The sequence below is a fragment of the Xenopus laevis genome, chromosome 9_10L (genome assembly GCF_017654675.1).
Source record: "Xenopus laevis strain J_2021 chromosome 9_10L, Xenopus_laevis_v10.1, whole genome shotgun sequence".
Lineage (NCBI taxonomy): Eukaryota > Metazoa > Chordata > Amphibia > Anura > Pipidae > Xenopus > Xenopus laevis.
The window spans coordinates 26573080-26592913 of NC_054387.1; the positions used below are offsets into that span (position 1 = coordinate 26573080).

At 40.2% G+C, this 19834-nt stretch overlaps 1 protein-coding gene across 8 annotated transcripts in view; it reads right to left on the reverse strand.

The window, feature by feature from the left end:
- The window catches only part of bahcc1.L (BAH domain and coiled-coil containing 1 L homeolog), a 220223-nt gene that overhangs the window by 76245 nt on the left and 124144 nt on the right, over nucleotides 1-19834 (reverse strand). For 7 of the 8 annotated variants that reach the window (XM_041576469.1, XM_041576470.1, XM_041576466.1 and 4 more), the window contains 2 exons: nucleotides 17681-17794; nucleotides 2406-4157 (listed from right to left, as the gene is read on the reverse strand). In XM_041576469.1, coding sequence (XP_041432403.1) covers nucleotides 2406-4157; nucleotides 17681-17794 — 1866 coding nt within the window. The remainder of the gene's footprint in view (nucleotides 1-2405; nucleotides 4158-17680; nucleotides 17795-19834) is intronic. The other variant, XM_041576471.1, reaches the window with a different exon arrangement.

Consider the following 19834-nt stretch of genomic DNA (forward strand, 5'->3'; position numbering starts at 1 on the left):
GCAAGACTGGCCTGTAGTATAGGAACACAGCCTAATAGGGATTAGGTCTAGTGATTTCCCTGATCCCCAGTGTGAGGATCCAGGTCACTGTGTTGTCTCTGGAGGAAAGTCTCTGGCATCTACCTTGGAAGCTCTGTGTGAGCAGGTGTGCCTGTATATTCTGCATCTACCTCTGTCTGCTCTGTGTGAGCGGGGAACGCTTATATACTGCCAATGCCTCTGTACCACTGTAAGTAAACCTTTGGATCATTTGTCTTGGACAAATAAAAGTTAATTTTGTTATATTGCAGGAACCTCCTGGCGCCCATTTTTTCCTGTTTTGTTGCACAGTAGCCTGAGAGTTGTAGTGCACTACACCATTCCTGAAATCTTTCATTAAGTGAAGGCCCTAGCCTGCAGTGTTTGAGTCACATGTAACCCATGCTCTAACAACTAGCTGGACATTAACTCCTTTGGGTCTGGATAGCTCAAATTAGCGTTACAAGAGTATTTATATTAATTGTATAACACTTTTCATTAATTAACAGAATTTAAGGTTATGTGATTGTACTAATGCAAAAGCAGGATGCCTGCATCAGATAACATTTCAATCTCATCTGATGTAGATACTGAATAGGGATGGGCAAATTAATTTGCCAGGTACGGATTTACGGATAATTTCCACACTTCGCTGTCCAAGAATGTTTTTGTGAAACTGCTGCGAAAATTCGCTGTGGAAAAATTCACTGCGAGAAAAAAAATGTATGCGTGTCAGAATTGTTCCGCACATAAAAATGATTCAGACGCCCATTGACTTTAATTCATTTGGACATAAGAGTCACGAGTATAAAAATTGTTGCTTGCGTCAATATTAACATTGTTGTTATAGATCATATGACTCATGTTTATTTTTTCGTTTTATGTAAAAAGAGAACATTACTGTAAAATGTCATTAATATGACTACTGTATGTATACTTGAAAATACTTAAAAAATTATTGAAACCGTAAAAAAAAAAAAAAAAATTGTTGCGCATCAATATAATTTTTTTTTTTTTTACTTCAGGTGCGTTTAGCGAATTTTTCACCATTTCGCTTATACTGAAAGCATGATGCAAGACAACATAGAAACAGAATACTTTTTTTGGAATGGGTAGTTTGTTCCAGCTTTTTTTGTATGACAGAAATCAAAAGGAATTGAGTAGTGGCATTATTTGAAGCATTGGGTGCCCCCTTTAAACCTTTAAAAAAAAATTGGGGGGGCAACAAATCATCAATGCCTCCTATCCACCCATCATACTTCCCCCACCGTTACCAGTCTCCCACAGTATAAAGTGAGGTGGCGGCAACATTTGTAGCAGCTGGGGTGGGGCAATGACTACACCTGCAATCTTTACCCAGAACGACCTGTGACAATTTTAGTCATCTGTTTATAGTGCTGACACTTTTACACAGCTCTTTACCTCAGTTCCTACACTATTCCTGCCTGTATATGCTAAAGTAAACGGGCTAAATTTCCATTGGAAGTTGGTCACATGACTGCATATTTGATTATAGGCTAAATTAAGGCTTTTTCAGTTCATCTGGGAAACTGCTAAACAAGTAACCCAGGTTCTGTACTATTCAGTTTGGCTACTACACAGCATAAGGATAGTGGCAATTTGCGATTTTCATGGGAGAAACCATTTCACAAGAACTTCATTGGGGAGATGTTATCCACTTTTCAGTGTAATGATTGGAGCAAAACTAGAGCTCAAGAAAGTAATTTAAAGAAGACATATAGGATATGTAAAAAAAACTCTATAATTTAGTAGGCAATAATGAATAATATACTGTATGGTGCTGGTTTTTAATTGGGGCTAAAAACTAATGCTATCTTCAAAAATGCCCCTTTATTGGAGGATGACTGCTACAGTTGCTGTCCGTATTTCAAGTAAGTAGTGGGCGTGTCCTAAATGTCCCTGCCAGAAGTACAGGGGGGGGGATAGTCAATCACATTGCTCCAGTCACACAACCAAAGATCAGGTCAGCCTAGCTGCCGTTTGGTTTCTATCCTACAGTGCAGTGAGCTGAGTGCTGCCGGCTCCCCTGTACATCAAGAGAATTCAGGGGGCAGGAAATAGAACAGATGCACAGGGCTAGTTGGGTTTTAGGGGAATTTTTCAACAAGTCAGCCACAAACACATATTTAAGCAAATTTCTTTTATAGTTAGAGGAGTATAATGCACTGGCAGATTCTTGTTTTTACACAATATGTTTTCTGGAATAGGATGGAATAGTTGCTGGGGTGGCATAACAGATTGTTTACAAGACACTTTTACAAAGCATGCATTTTGATTAAAAAAACTGTTTTAATTTTTTCCAAATAGAAACTAACAATTTAGCTTCTGAGCCAAATAGCTCAAATACATTTTAAACAAACACATACTTGCAAGGTTTTGTGATCTTGAAGTATTCCTGCTCTGTGTACCTTTCGGTTCCATGGTATTTCTGCTCTGCCGACTGGAACCTGCACCATATGAAGGATCTTGGCGGGTCCCAGTATCCTTCTGACGTGCAACTGCCACTGCTATACCAACTGGAGGCTGCCTGACTTCTCCATCTCCATGAGAGATCTCATGCTCCCGACTCCTGGCACAGTCCATGCGCTCTTGCTCTGGCTGGCATTTGCTGGAGTGAAATTTCATTTCTTGCTGTGAGCAACTGGCCTTCATGTTCCCTAAGCCCACAAATGGGGCCCTCTGACCCACAATAAGTGCTTGATTGCTGTACTTTAGCAGGTTTTTCATAGCAGAGACCTCATCAGTTGGGCCTTGCATTTCCTGGCTCAGTGATGGCCCTGGGGTCATTAGCGCAGCCTGTTGTAAACTTGTGCTAAAAGGGTCAAGGTATGAGTTCTTTCTATCCTCACTTATTGAGACAGCAGGATCAGTCCATGGGGGAAGGGGAGGTCCATTGTAGCCCAAGGAATTCAGCTCAATGGTCTTTCTTTTCCCATCCTGGCCACTTCCCGTTTGCTCCATTTCAGTAGGTCTGTGTTGTTGGTGTCGTATCCGAGCAACCTTCTGAGAACTATGTGTCTGTGGGTCTTTGGAGGGCCTGTCTAAAGTGCAACAGGACTGACTAGGTTTTACACAGTGTGTATCCTGGTGATTGGGACGAGGGCAGTCTTGTGATTGAGGAATCTCAAAGTAACCCCCTTTTTCCATGCCCCTCTGCATAGCATGTTCAGAGCCCCCACTGTGCAAAAATTCTAAATTTTTGATCCTGGTGGCCGAGTTTTGTTGCCATTCCAACCGCCTCTCCCCTTTATTCTCAGTTTTCAAGTGGGAAAAGGTGTTTGAATAAGAACCTTGGAGATGGATATCAGAGTTTAGTTCGTGGCCTTTATCTTTTCCCTCTCCTCTGTCCACATGGCAACTCTCCGGGGTCACCTGAAAAGACCGGCTTTTGTCAGTGAAGCGCCCCACAGAAGGTACAAATGTGGGCCTGCCCATTTTCAGATCCCTGCCAGCCTTTTCCTGCAATGAGCACACTACATCTGGGTTGGAATGCAGCTGGAGACAGGGGAATGAGCCAGTGGAGGTGTTCAGTGGAGGAGGAATGCTGGGTAGACTGGACGGGACTGTATATGAAACAGAGTGATGAAGCATTTGCCTCCTTTCCAGGCACTCACTGTATGGTTGCTGGGGATCATGCTGAGGGTATGTTTTGTCAGACCTCATTATGTCTTTGGCACATCGGCTCTGGCTCCCCTGTCTGGGCATTCCTGCTCCCATTGTGCAGCTTGACAGCATTGCCTTACCTGGATCGCCATTGAGCACCTTTGAGGTCATCAGGCAAGAATTGAGATGCTTGGTCCGGTTGTCACATGAGCCTCTCTGGTGAAGATCATCCTTGAAATGACCATCGAGAGACATAGGCAACAACAATTTCTGTCTCTCCTTGCCCTCCTCTTCAATATGTCGCTCCTTTAGGTCCCCCTTGTTCATCTTTTCTTTATTTAGATCTGTGCTCCCTTGGTAACGTTCATGGTCTTTCTTTTGCAGATAGTTGTTCTCTCTGTCTCTGCTACAGGAACCAATTGGGTGGCCAGAAGCTGCTCGGGCTATACTTGAATAATTGAGATTGGCAGACAAAAGAGTAGGCTGTGCTGGAAGATTTCTCAAATAAAAATTATCTGAAAGAGAAAGAAGCTGACAATTAATATGCAGAGTTTCCCACTGATCTACAAAATGCAAAAAAAATTTAATATATGCAAATTTTGCATACAGTATGCAAATTATGATGGTGATTTATGTACACTGACCTAATTGTAATTGACTTGCTAGCTTAATGACCTGCTAGACCCTAACATTTTCAGTAAAATGAGGCACTGCAGTATCAGGTCACTTTCATAACCCAGAAGTATTTTCATTGTATATCATTTGTGTATATAAGAGACTCAGAGAAAAGGAAAGTCTGTCGCATACACAGGCCTCATTTACTTGTAACTGAACATGGTATTGATTACAAATGAAAACTCCATCATATGTCAGAAGCATGGGAAATGTATCCTAACTATCACAAAAATAACTTGAATTGTCCCAAGGAGTAAAGCAGCCAAGAGATTTCAGTACGGAGACAAGTAGGAATATTGTCAAGAGGGTCCCAACTGGACAACTGTGACAAGTACTTTATAGTTGGTTTATTTTTTTTAGTCCTCTGAACTGAACTGCTTACTGTTACAGTTGATAATAAGACCAACAATTTACTTAATGAATCAAAATCCACACAAATACTATAAAAGTTGACGTCATTTTCCAGGACGACCTCTGTACACAAGTAGTGAATGAGCTCCACTAATTCAATGTTATATCATGGATTGAGCAACCACAGGGGAGGTGAGTTTCATTGCAACAAAAGAATCAGAATACAGGGTGTACAGCAGCCACTATTTCTTTGAATTTGGGGGAAGAACCACAACACTGTCAAAGGTGAGATCCCACTTCAGAGTCTTCTTCTGTTAGCACAGGAGATGGAAAAAGCATGAAGACTTTTAGAATCAGTGAAGTGAGGCTGCTGGCCTCCTACTTGTTCTCATCAAAATAAATACATAGAAATTAATGGAGCGGTTCACCTTAACTTTTAGTATGACAGACATTGTTCATCTGGGATATTTGCAATTGGCTTCCATTTCTTTCTATTTGGTTGCTCAGGTCTTGTTTACCTTAGCAAGCAGAAAGTGGTTTGAATGTGAGACTGGAATATGAAAAGCAGGGAGTCTATATAGAAAGATAATTAATAAAAAGTAGCAATGATGATAAATTGTAGTGTCAGAAAGCAAACAATTTTGGCTGTCAGCCAAACAATTCAAAAACTATTTTAAAAATTTAAGACCAATTGCTAAATTGCTATAAATAGGACACTCTATAACCTACTAAAATTTAACTTAAAGGTGAATCACCCCTTTAATAGATTTGTAAGATGAAAGGGTGAAAAAGGATATATCTTTAAAAGCATGACTTATATATATATAAAAAATAAAAACTGACACAGCACTCCAAATTTTGTATGCAAAAAAGGATATATATTGTAGAAAAACATACCAGAGCCCATAGGGCGACGTTTCGGGGTATACAAACCCCTTTCTCAAGCCAAGGGCATCATTTAAGTAACAAGCATTAGTTTACACCTATTTATACAAGGTAACACAGGAATGACATCATTAACCCCTTAATTACTTAATGTCATCCATAAAGGTATACAACAGCTCAGCGTTAGTCCACTGCATATCCAAATCCAGCTAAAAGGAGACAAAACAAAGAATAAAAAACAGAAATGGAACCGATACTTATCCCATCATAGAAATTCATATAGGTCATAGTCTCTGTTAAGCCCGTTTGGGGCCAACGTATTTAATTGGTGTATCCACCATACCTCTCTTTTCCTTAACAGTAACTCTCTATCACCCCCCCATTTGGGGGAGGGTACACATTCCAAAACCATGTATTTCAAATCTGTATCCATGTGACATAATGCTTAGAGACTGGCAACTTCACATTGCCCTTTCTAATTGTAGATCTATGTTGGGATATCCGTGTTTTTATTTGTAATGTGGTCTCCCCAACATAGAGGAGACCACAAGGACAAATTAACAAATAAACAGCAAATTTAGTCAGACACGTGTAATACCCCCTTAGAGGATATTCACGACCAGTAGTTGGATGCTTAAATATTATACCCTTGTGGACACAACAGCATTGGGAACATGATAGACAAGGGAACATCCCCCGCAATCTTGTATCCATATATGACTGTGTCAGTGTCTGATTTTCCTTAGTATCAGAGTGAACCAACTGACTACCCAACGTTCTCCCCCTTCTATACGAGACCAATGGAGGTCGACCAAACTCTTGAACTTCCGGATACGAGGATTGAAGAATCCCCCAATGTTTACAGAGAATATTAGTCACCATATTACTGCGATCATTATAATGAGTAACAAATGGTATAGACTGTTCTTTATCTTTACGATGAACCTTAGCTTTCCTTGCCCTAGTTTTGGCTCTATCTAGGACACATCTCGGGTACCCACGTATAAGCAATTTATTGTACATGTCATCTAACTGTTGCTCACGTCTCTCTGGCTGACTAACTAGCCTTTCAACCCTGGTAAACTGACTAATGGGGATAGAGTCCCTAGTATGCACCGGATGATAGCTGGTATAATGCAATAACTGGTTCCTATCTGTAGGCTTCGAGTATAATTCCGTAGTAAATCCACTCCCTTGTCTGTTTACTGTAACGTCCAAAAATTGTATAGACCCCCTATCCATATGTATAGTGTATGTAATATTCGGATGCATTCCATTGATTTCTCGATGGAACCAATCAAGTGAGTCTGTGTCGCCCCTCCATATCACAAATATATCATCGATATAGCGCCACCACACTACAACGTGTGTGGTAAACGATATATGACGATAGATGTTATCTTTCTTCTGCACAAGCTTCAACACCATCTCTATTTGGTATGGATGTATAAAGTGAGGACACATCAAAAGTAACTAGTAACAATTCCTCAGATGCTTCTACCTGTACAGACCTCAATAAGTCTAAAAAATGGTTGCTATCTTTTATATAGGATTTCCCTTGCTGCACCAATGGTGCAACCATCCTATTTTCTTTGATAAAGGGCGTGTGTGGCCTGAAACATGTTGTGTTTGTAGTTACAAATAAACCACACTGTAGCAGATATTCTGCTTGTTTGGATTGCTCTCCTCACTCATCTGATTTAATGGTGCAAGGATCCTGTCCAACATGGAGGCCATGGGGCAGAACAAAGAACCTATGCTCGCCACAATAGGCCGACCAGGTGGTTGGACAGGATCCTTGTGTATCTTGGGCAGCGTGTATAGTACTGGGGTAACCGGTTTGTCCACCACTAAAAAATCTCTTAATTCAATGGAGATGGTCCCCTTGATAAGCATTTTTGAAAGAAAATCCCAAATTTTTCGCTTTATACGGAACACAGGGTCATAGCCTAATTCAAGATATACAGAACTATCTGCCAATTGTCCTAATATCTCAGATTCATAGTATCCAGTATCTAATACCGCAATGGCCCCTCCCTTGTCTGAGGGTTTAATTGTGATATCAGAACGAGTTTTCAAATTATTAAGTGCAACAGTTTCATCAATGGTCAAATTAGCAGGTGCCTTTCGACCATCTGATCCCAGACACTGCTCATTAATATCTTTCTTAACTTGTTTAATATACGTTTCCACAGCAGGGTAAGTGGTGGGAGGCACAAACCTACTTTTGCTGCGGAGACCTAAAGAGTCCAAAGTCAGGGTTTCCCCTGCCGTTTGTACTGCGGCATACGGATTAACAGAAAAATGAGTTTTCAATCATATTCTGCGAAAAAATGCATACAAGTCTACATCCAGCTGAAATGGATTCAACCGCTGCGTGGGACAAAAATTCAATCCCTTCCCCAATAGCGTAAGTTCAGTATCAGTCAATTGTACGTGTGATAGATTGTAGACTATTTGTCGGTCCTGCGTGATCTCTGGGTGGAGCGATGTTTCTTTTGAATCTTGCCGTCTCCTTCTGTGTCGCGCACCCCCACGTCTGCACCTTTCCGATTCGGGACCTAAAAAAAAGTTGGCGTTCTCCATGGTCGGCACCTAATACAGGCGCATCCTTCCTCCACATCCTGGTTTCAGAGCCTCGCGCACCACTGGTGCGTCCCGCGCTGTTCCTTCTGACGTGTTCACCATGCACCCACGGATAGACTCTGCCCCGCTCATAATCGGTAACATCCCGTGCAAACGTTCCCCGTTTCTGTTCCTCTCCTATTTTCCGATATGCAGACATCTTTGATTCCAAATCCTCTTTCATTTTTGTTAATTCCTCCGCTGGAAACATAGTGTCCATATCAGTAGTAAGTTTGTCAATCTCTGATTGGACCTGTAACAATTCCTGGGTGATAAAGTCAATGTTAAGAGTCATAATATCCATGGAACACTTATTTAGAATTTGCGTATACCTCGTTTTAAAATCCTCATTGTGTATAAACAGAGTCGGTCTCAAATGGATCCTCAACCCCCTGGGAATCCGAGAGTTCTCACAATATGCTGCCAAAGTGATACCATGTAATTCCAAATCCGTTTTTCTTTTCTGTAATGTCTCTAATTGCTTCCGTATCATATTGGGTGCAGGGACATTAAGAAATTCTCTAGAGCCAGACAGCTTTTTAATAATGCGAGAAGCTTCATCTTCGGTATACGAAAAAACATTCGATGCCATTTCTATAGCATTAACTCAGGGGTGCAAGCAAATGTGGCATTTATCAACTATGAAAGAGAAGATATTGCCGCACAACCCTCTTAGTTTTTGGGTACAAATAGTCAAAAAGGCACTGCCAAAGTAGCCAATATCATAGAAAAAATAAAAACTGACACAGCACTCCAAATTTTGTATGCAAAAAAGGATATATATTGTAGAAAAACATACCAGAGCCCATAGGGCGACGTTTCGGGGTATACAAACCCCTTTCTCAAGCCAAGGGCATCATTCAAGTAACAAGCATTAGTTTACACCTATTTATACAAGGTAACACAGGAAGTTGCATGTAGAACATGACATCACTTCCTGTGTTACCTTGTATAAATAGGTGTAAACTAATGCTTTTTACTTGAATGATGCCCTTGGCTTGAGAAAGGGGTTTGTATACCCCGAAACGTCGCCCTATGGGCTCTGGTATGTTTTTCTACAATATATATCCTTTTTTGCATACAAAATTTGGAGTGCTGTGTCAGTTTTTATTTTTTCTATGATATTGGCTACTTTGGCAGTGCCTTTTTGACTATTTGCACCCAAAAACTAAGAGGGTTGTGCGGCAATATCTTCTCTTTCATAGTTGATAAATGCCACATTTGCTTGCACCCCTTAGTTAATACTATAGAAATGGCATTGAATGTTTTTTCGTATACCGAAGATGAAGCTTCTCGCATTATTAAAAAGCTGTCTGGCTCTAGAGAATTTCTTAATGTCCCTGCACCCAATATGATACGGAAGCAATTAGAGACATTACAGAAAAGAAAAACGGATTGGAATTACATGGTATCACTTTGGCAGCATATTGTGAGAACTCTCGGATTCCCAGGGGGTTGAGGATCCATTTGAGACCGACTCTGTTTATACACAATGAGGATTTTAAAACGAGGTATACGCAAATTCTAAATAAGTGTTCCATGGACATTATGACTCTTAACATTGACTTTATCACCCAGGAATTGTTACAGGTCCAATCAGAGATTGACAAACTTACTACTGATATGGACACTATGTTTCCAGCGGAGGAATTAACAAAAATGAAAGAGGATTTGGAATCAAAGATGTCTGCATATCGGAAAATAGGAGAGGAACAGAAACGGGGAAAGTTTGCACGGGATGTTACCGATTATGAGCGGGGCCGAGTCTATCCGTGGGCGCATGGTGAACACGTCAGAAGGAACAGCGCAGGATGCGGCTCTGAAACCAGGATGTGGAGGAAGGATGCGCCTGTATTAGGTGCCGACCATGGAGAACGCCAACTTTTTTTAGGTCCCGAATCGGAAGGTGCAGACGTGGGGGTGCGCGACACAGAAGGAGACGGCAAGATTCAAAAGAAACAGCGCTCCACCCAGAGATCACGCAGGACCGACAAATAGTCTACAATCTATCACAGGTACAATTGACTGATACTGAACTTACGCTATTGGGGAAGGGATTGAATTTTTGTCCCACGCAGCGGTTGAATGCATTTCAGCTGGATGTAGACTTGTATGCATTTTTTCGCAGAATAAGATTGAAAACTCATTTTTCTGTTAATCCGTATGCCGCAGTACAAACGGCAGGGGAAACCCTGACTTTGGACTCTTTAGGTCTCCGCAGCAAAAGTAGGTTTGTGCCTCACACCACTTACGCTGCTGTGGAAACGTATATTAAACAAGTTAAGAAAGATATTAATGCCTCTTTCTCCGGCCCTTTTTGCATTAGCAATGGAACCTTTGGCAAGAGCACTCAGGGATAATGTCGATATTAGGGGCCTTACTATTAAGGGTAGAGAATACAAACTTTCGCTTTTTGCCGATGATTTACTCATGCGTGTGACTAACCCCCTTACTTCTCTACCCAATCTACTTAATGTTTTATCACATTTTGCAACATTGTCGGGCCTTAAGATCAACCCGGAGAAATCGGAAATGCTCCCCTGCAATCTCCCGAAACCTATGCTTAAATTGATTGAACTGAACTTTGGATTTTCCACTAGGACTGAATACCTCCAATACCTGGGAGTAAAACTTACGACCTCTCTCTCCACTCTATACAAGACTAACTATCCCTCGTTAATACACCTCTTGATGCGGAAGCTTTCCACCTGGGATAAACACCGAATTTCTTGGATCGGCAGAATTCATTGTGTAAAAATGGTATTGTTACCGAAGATCCTTTATTTGTTCAGGACTCTACCCATCCCTGTTCAAACAGCTGATATCCGAAAGTTACAGACGGCCATTCACAACTTTATCTGGCAAAATAAAGTACCACGCATATCGCGACAAGTCATGTATCTACACAAATCGAATGGAGGCCTTTCAGTACCAAACTTGATTAAATATTACAGAGCTTCAAGACTCGCCCAATGGGCTCCTTCGCTTGCTGGTGCAGCTGCCCCTTTATGGGTACAGATTGAAAATGACTTGCTTTACCCACACCTCACCGAGCATGTCCTGTGGCTCGACAAACCTCCCCTACACAGTTTTGCGGAAGCGTCCCCCATCACATTAGACATGTTACACCTGTGGATAAAACATCGCAGGAGTTCCCAACTCTCTTCGCTCCCTTCCCTTCTCAGCCCTATAATTAATAACCCAGACTTTGCACCAGGTCAGTCTAAAAAAGCCTATGCATGGTGGTTCGGGAAAGGTGTGACGACGCTGGAGTCCTTGGTTTGCCGAGGCAATCCTCTCACTATGCAACAACTACTTCAAAAATTCGATCCCCCCCCACAGGAGTTATTTAGGGCCTCGCAACTTGTTCACTTTGCCCATCGACAGGCCAAGAAATGCATTGACAACTCCTTCACGAAAACATGCTTCGAATCGATCTGCAGGCAGGCACCTCTGGCACCAGGCATCCTTAGTCTGACTTATAAACTACTTAACAAACTACCCACTGAAAAATTCAAACACAAATACATGCTGCAATGGGAAACAGACCTCCAAACTACACTTTCAACTCAGCAATGGTCTCAATGCAGCCTCACAGCAAATTTAGGAAGTACCTGTGTTTCTAATAGAGAGACCTCGATCAAGCTCCTGCACAGAACTTACCTTGTGCCTTCACGACTACACAGGATCTACCCCTCATGTGATCCACTCTGCTTCAGGGGCTGCCAAGCCACTGGCTCAATGCTCCACATCTGGTGGACTTGCTCCACAGTCTCAAAATTCTGGGATTGTATCACTCAACTATTGTCCAAAATCCTACACACTGACTTTCCCAAAGACCCGACCACCTTGCTCCTGGGGAAAAAACCGGCTAGATTGGCCAACTCGGCTCACAACACATTCTCACAGCTGCCAGGTTGGTTATTGCTCGCAACTGGAAGAAGTCTACTATCCCTTTACTCATGCTTAAAGCTAAGATAATTGATGTAGCAGCTAACGAGAGATTGTCTTATATGTTGCAGGATGACTTGGAGGCCTATGATAAGATTTGGTTGCCATGGTTAGCTTATGAAAACGATCCCTTGCTTTTCTCAGCTCTGCATGTCTAAGCTGTTGCCTTTCCCCCTGGGTCTCCATTCTGCCTATAACCTTGAAAATGACCATGTCCATTGTCTTTATTTACTCTGATACCTAGCCCAGCCGCCGTCTTTATCTTTACCTTGTTTACCTGTTTCTTTACTTATCTCCTTTTCATTTTTTTTTTTTTTTCTCCTCCTCTTTCTTTCCCCCTCTTTCCCCCCCTTTTTTTTTTTTTTTTTTCTTTTTTTTGTTATTTCTACTATTCATTTTATTCCAGGACATCTTTTTGCTTCATTTTTCATGATTGAACTGACATGTGATATCTTCCGATTCTCTGTGACTGTACTCATGTGATACCGTGTTGATTCATTTTATTTTTTTTTTTGTCGGAAAATCAATAAAACATTTCAGTTTAAAAAAAAAAAGAAAGATATTAATGAGCAGTGTCTGGGATCAGATGGTTGTAAGGCACCTGCTAATTTGACCATTGATGAAACTGTTGCACTTAATAATTTGAAAACTCGTTCTGATATCACAATTAAACCCTCAGACAAGGGAGGGGCCATTGTGGTATTAGATACTGGATACTATGAATCTGAGATATTAGGACAATTGGCAGATAGTTCTCTATATCTTGAATTAGGCTATGACCCTGTGTTCCGTATAAAGCGAAAAATTTGGGATTTTCCTTCAAAAATGCTTATCAAGGGGACCATCTCCATTGAATTAAGAGATTTTTTAGTGGTGGACAAACCGGTTACCCCAGTACTATACACGCTGCCCAAGATACACAAGGATCCTGTCCAACCACCTGGTCGGCCTATTGTGGCGAGCATAGGTTCTTTGTTCTGCCCCATGGCCTCCATGTTGGACAGGATCCTTGCACCATTAAATCAGATGAGTGAGGAGAGCAATCCAAACAAGCAGAATATCTGCTACAGTGTGGTTTATTTGTAACTACAAACACAACATGTTTCGGGCCACACACGCCCTTTATCAAAGAAAATAGGATCCTTGCACCATTGGTGCAGCAAGGGAAATCATATATAAAAGATAGCAACCATTTTTTAGACAAATTGAGGTCTGTACAGGTAGAAGCATCTGAGGAATTGTTACTAGTTACTTTTGATGTGTCCTCACTTTATACATCCATACCACATAGAGATGGTGTTGAAGCTTGTGCTACATTATTAAGGGAAAGCAAACAATATGGCGAAGAGGAGGTTGAATTCTTTTTGAAACTTTTGGAAATTATCCTTTGTGAGAATTATTTCAGATTCAAGGACAAATACTATTTACAGCTCAGAGGAACCGCGATGGGTTCAAATGTCGCCCCTTCATATGCAAATTCCTTTATGCTTAGGCAGGAGGAAGATAACATCTATCATCATATATCGTTTACCACACACGCTGTAGTGTGGTGGCGCTATATCGATGATATATTTGTGATATGGAGGGGCGACACAGACTCACTTGATCGGTTCCATCGAGAAATCAATGGAATGCATCCGAATATTACATACACTATACATATGGATAGGGGGTCTATACAATTTTTGGACGTTACAGTAAACAGACAAGGGAGAGGATTTACAACGGAATTATACTTGAAGCCTACAGATAGGAACCAGTTATTGCATTATACTAGCTATCATCCGGTGCATACTAGGGACTCTATCCCCATTAGTCAGTTTACCAGGGTTGAGAGGCTAGTTAGTCAGCCAGAGAGACGTGAGCAACAGTTAGATGACATGTACAATAAATTTCTTATACATGGGTACCCGAGATGTGTCCTAGATAGAGCCAAAACTAGGGCAAGGAAAGCTAAGGTTCATTGTAAAGATAAAGAACAGTCTATACCATTTGTTACTCATTATAATGATCGCAGTAATATGGTGACTAATATTCTCCGTAAACATTGGGGGATTCTTCAATCCTCGTATCCGGAAGTTCAAGAGTTTGGTCGACCTCCATTGGTCTCGTATAGAAGGGGGAGAACGTTGGGTAGTCAGTTGGTTCACTCTGATACGAAGGAAAATCAGACACTGACACAGTCATATATGGGTACAAGATCGTGGGGGATGTTCCCTTGTCTATCATGTTCCCAATGCTGTTGTGTCCACAAGGGTATAATATTTAAGCATCCAACTACTGGTCGTGAATATCCTCTAAGGGGGTATTACACGTGTCTGACTAAATTTGCTGTTTATGTGTTAATTTGTCCTTGTGGTCTCCTCTATGTTGGGGAGACCACATTACAAATAAAAACACGGATATCCCAACATAGATCTACAATTAGAAAGGGCAATGTGAAGTTGCCAGTCTCTAAGCATTATGTGAAGAAAGGTCACATGGATACAGATTTGAAATATATGGTTTTGGAATGTGTAGAGAGTTACTGTTAAGGAAAAGAGAGGTATGGTGGATACACCAATTAAATACGTTGGCCCCAAACGGGCTTAACAGAGACTATGACCTATATGTATTTCTATGATGGGATAAGTATCAGTTCCATTCCTGTTTTTTATTCTTTGTTTTGTCTCCTTTTAGCTGGATTTGGATATGCAGTGGACTAACGCTGAGCTGTTGTATACCTTTATGGATGACATTAAGTAATTAAGGGGTTAATGTGCGAGGATCGTTAATGATGTCATGTTCTACATGTAACTTCCTGTGTTACCTTGTATAAATAGGTGTAAACTAATGCTTGTTACTTGAATGATGCCCTTGGCTTGAGAAAGGGGTTTGTATACCCCGAAACGTCGGCCTATGGGCTCTGGTATGTTTTTCTACAATATATATCCTTTTTTGCATACAAAATTTGGAGTGCTGTGTCAGTTTTTATTTTTTCTATGATATTGGCTACTTTGGCAGTGCCTTTTTGACTATTTGCACCCAAAAACTAAGAGGGTTGTGCGGCAATATCTTCTCTTTCATAGTTGATAAATATATATATATATAGTAAGCTGCGGGATCCACGACAGACACTTCTCTTCTCTTTAGAGACCATTTCAGGATACAAAACAAATAATAAAAATAAATCCTGCCCACTGGGCGCTACCTTTACACATGAAGAGTTCCCTTACTAAACTGGGCCCCTTGTGGACTACCAGTAAGCAAACACATAAGTTGGGGGTCACCCCTGTACTCACGAATCTCCTGGGGGATTGCTCAGCCTCCTGGCTTTCCTCAGTCAGACAGACCCTCTGTCACTTGGTCTCCTCTCTCTGCACCTTGCAGTAGCAAATGGCACCCCCAGCCCCTCTGGGAGTTCCTTACACAGGCAGGTGTCCTTCCTGCTCTGCGTCCTGCTCTGAGAGACCTTCCTAACAGCCTCACTAGAACTAAATACCTTTCCACAGGACAGCCTTCCTGTGGAAGGTGAGCTCTAATCCATGAGCTGGACTTCTGGATCGGAGTACCTGGCTTGCCTGTTCTTTCCAGAATACTCCAGCTTCCAGGACCTGGCAACCAAAGCTTTTAAACAGAGAACCTATTCTCTGTTTAGTAACACCCTTCGTGGGTGCCTACCTCTCCTACTATGGTGAACTTAAAGGGAAAACACATCTTTTCCCACATTGTTTTCGTCACTCTACCACAATATATATATATATATATATATATATATATATATATATATATATATATATATATATATATATATATATATATATATATTTGTTTTCGTCACTCTACCACAATATATATATATATATATATATATATATATATATATATATATATATATATATATATAAATTTCACATAGAGCCGCACACCAATTTCTTCTTCATAAATCAAGTGATATTTATTTGCATAGATTTGTTTTCCAACGTTTCCTTGATAAAGGCCCTGAAGAGGGCCGAAACGTTGGAAAACAAATTTATGCAAATAAATATCACTTGATTTATGAAGAAGAAATTGGTGTGCGGCTCTATGTGAAATTTGTACATAATATTTGAACCAGCACCCACAACCACAAAATCCGGATCCGAGTGCGGCTGCCTGCAGGAAATTATATATATATATATATATATATATATATATATATATATATATATATATATATATATATATATATATATTTCCTAAAGGCACATGGTAAGTGTTGCTTAATTAGTAACAGTACAGAACAGTGTAGTCTGAAACATGTATCTGAGCAAGTCATATGTGGCTGCCAATTAAAAGGGAAAAATATCAGATTTTTTTTCGCTATGTGCTAAGTACAGTGGAATTCAGGGAAATTGTAAAATCAGGGAAAGGTATTTTGTGTTATAAACTGGTGGAAACACATAAAACCGGTGTAGGAAAATGAAACTTGCGGTACCAGTATGTAAAATTTAGGCTTTGTTGATGTATTTATCAGGTATTCTGGGTTTATAGACCCTATATTTATTGTAATAATGCTCTGGTTTCTTTCCTTCATGTCAATATAAACATTTTTATGAAGGAGTTGAAATTGAACATTAATTTGCATATACAAAACTAATTGCAATTTCATAATTCATTTGACGAAAAGTCACACAAAGCCAGGTACTTGTATTCGAACTAATTCTGCTAAGAAAAGAAAAAGGTGTCATCCATGCATCCCTATAATGAGTGAGAAACATGTCCAGTTGTCTCATATTTGTTCGATTTATTAAGTAAGTCAGATTTATTCAGGCACCTACTTGTGATTTTTCCTGTGGTACTTCACTACCCCCACCCCGAATTTAGGGGGGGGGGAAGCTTGCTGGACCTTTCAAAATATTTTACTCACATTTAATCAGCCTTTAGATAATACTGAATACATCTAGTAGAAAGGAGAGGCTGCAAAATAAGTAGCATAAATGGGCAGTGTTGCAGTAAATAAACATCCTTAACACACATTGGACTCCATAATAGAAGAGTTTAAATATCACATTTGTTGAGAAGAATTGACTTGACTGCAGAGGATTTCTTGTGTTTGTATATTATGTGGTCATATTTTTGTTGTATTCCCACCGAATGGCTTACATTTTTAGTGGTGAGCACAACTTTCCCTTTTTGCTATAGCAAAGTGGAGCACCAAGTGGACTGGTAATGTAATTGTTTGTTAATCCCCCATGCAGAAATACCCTTTAATCTCATAAAATGGCAGCAGTGTAACTATAGAGAAAGCAGCCCCTGCTCTGCTGGTGGGGGCAGGAGGTATAAAGGGCCTAGTGGGACATGTTTATGTTTATGCAAAATCTTTTACTCCTCAATGTCTTCTTAGGGGAGGGGGGCTAAAATTATTTTGCTGGGTGGACCAGCAACCTTTATTTATGCCACTGTTGGATGAGATAATAAATCCAGTGCCACATTAGCGTTATTGTAAATGCGTGATTATACCAAAATCTAACTGCCAGGAAATCTATAGAACATGGTTAATAATGAAAAAGTGGCTAAATATTAAACTTGCCTTTCTGGGACTCATAAAAACGATGCTGCCCATACAAGACATTGCTGTTCCCGTGGTCCAGGTGGCTCATGGGCAGAAATGTAGAGGCCAGGCTGGCAGAGAAACGGGGATAACCTGAGGAACCAGAAACAAACAATTAATATTGCCATTTCCTAGGATATCAAAGTCAGTGCAAAACCTAAGCTTTAATCCGATTACACAAATCACACTGCAAATATTTATTAAAAGTTTACTTGCATTTGTTTTCTAGCAACATTGCAAGGCAATTATCCTTTGCATTTTTCATTTCCCATTAGGGATGCACCAAATTGGATTCTGCTAAACCAGTCTTTTTGTTTTTTGTTTTTGCAGGATTCTGAGCACCTGGCCAAATCAAAGATAAGCCCTAAATATTATATGACTTTAAATTGGATGTTGACTTTTTTTTAGCTGATTTTTTTCCATGTGATTTAGCTAATTTGCATATTTGTCAGAATCCTAAAATTGCGGCTTCTGCTCTAAGTAGAGAGTGGCTACTTGGACAAAATAAGTACAAACATTACCGCCCATACGTCAACAGGAAATTTCTTAAGTATTTTGGTTTACTACTTGGTATATGTCTGAGGAACTAGCAGGGAGAAACGTATGAAAACATTTATAACCACCTGAATGACCCTTTACCTGATACGATTCTGAGCGGGAATAACTTTAGCCCCAGGGGAAAGAAAATGTAATTATTTTATTGAATAGGATATTCTGATGAGTACTATATGCTTCTGCTTATTGGGGTAGGTCAGAAAAACAGTGTGTGTAGGCCTGCTCGATCTAAATTTGTAACCCTATTTATGATTGCAAAGGCATATTGCATTCAATTTTATGTTTCTATTTAATGCAAATAAAGACATTTATTTAAAAAATTGTGGCTTCAGCGCATCCCTACCCTGTTTGGGTAAACTAATCAAGGGAAATATAACAGGAAAGAAAAGAATGAGGAGTAAGTGTACGGGAACCACCAGCAAGGTTTGGTTTGGACAATGCCTATTTTATAGCCAGACCCCCTAAATACCACATCCTTTTTACAAAATTTGGCAGGTCATGGAAAATTTGAACCAATTTCTGGGGGTTTTAGGGTCAAGTTTTATGTGTTATTACAGTTTTGCTAATGAAGGTGAATTGCCCTTTAAAGGGGACCTGTCACCCTAAGAAATAATTCAGAAATCCTATTTTACCATGTTAGTCAAGCAAAATAAACATTACTTATACTATATAAATTATTTAAATCTTGTTCCCTTCAGTCTGGGAATTCACAACCACAGCAAGCAGGCAGGTGCCATTTTGTAAACAGTAAGACAATAAGACAAAATAAGACAAGCTTTGCATTATCCCAAATTCTTGCTTATGTGCCAGAATGGAGGACCTGATGCCCATGCCCATGCACTGCTTAAAAAAGTAGATGATAAGGAAGGAGGGGGGAAGTGAGGAGTACAGTGAGATCTAGGAAGTGTAGAATAGAAAAGTAATTGCCTGCCACGGCTCTATACCTAAGGCATAGAGGAGGGGCAGGCAATAAATAATTGACAGCTGAGATGTTTAAATGCATTTATAAGTGGTGTGGATGTTGAAACGAAAAAAAAAAAGAATTTGGGTTTCATGTTTAATTAGAAAATAACTTCTATTATACAACTTTTTACTGTCCCCTTTAAGCTGCAAGTCACAGTTTCCCCAAGAGCCCTGCTTATCTTAAATAGTTACAATTGTTTCTTTGCTTATCTAAAATTGTTACAAATGTATCTAAGTGCACCTGTCATTCTGGGCTCTCTGCCAAAAGCCTCAGTTTTAGAAACATTATATATTTTTCTGGCTGTTCAGTGCAGGAGACAGAGAGAGAAAGAAGAGAGGTGGAGGTGCACCAGTGTCTACAAAGGAATCTGCTTATTTACCACACTGCACCCATCCACTCAAAATAAAAAAAGTGTTTTTCCCCTTCAGAGTCAGCGCAAAGCTTTAGTATGGCTGCATAATGCCTTCAGCTTTTGGAGCTTTAAGCTGGCCATAGACGTGAAGATTTATTTCCTTGCACAATGAAAGATCGTTCTATTCAATATAACGATCTACAATGAACCATTCCGATTAAATAAAGTAGGAAAAATAACAAATCAGATGATCTTCTGCCCA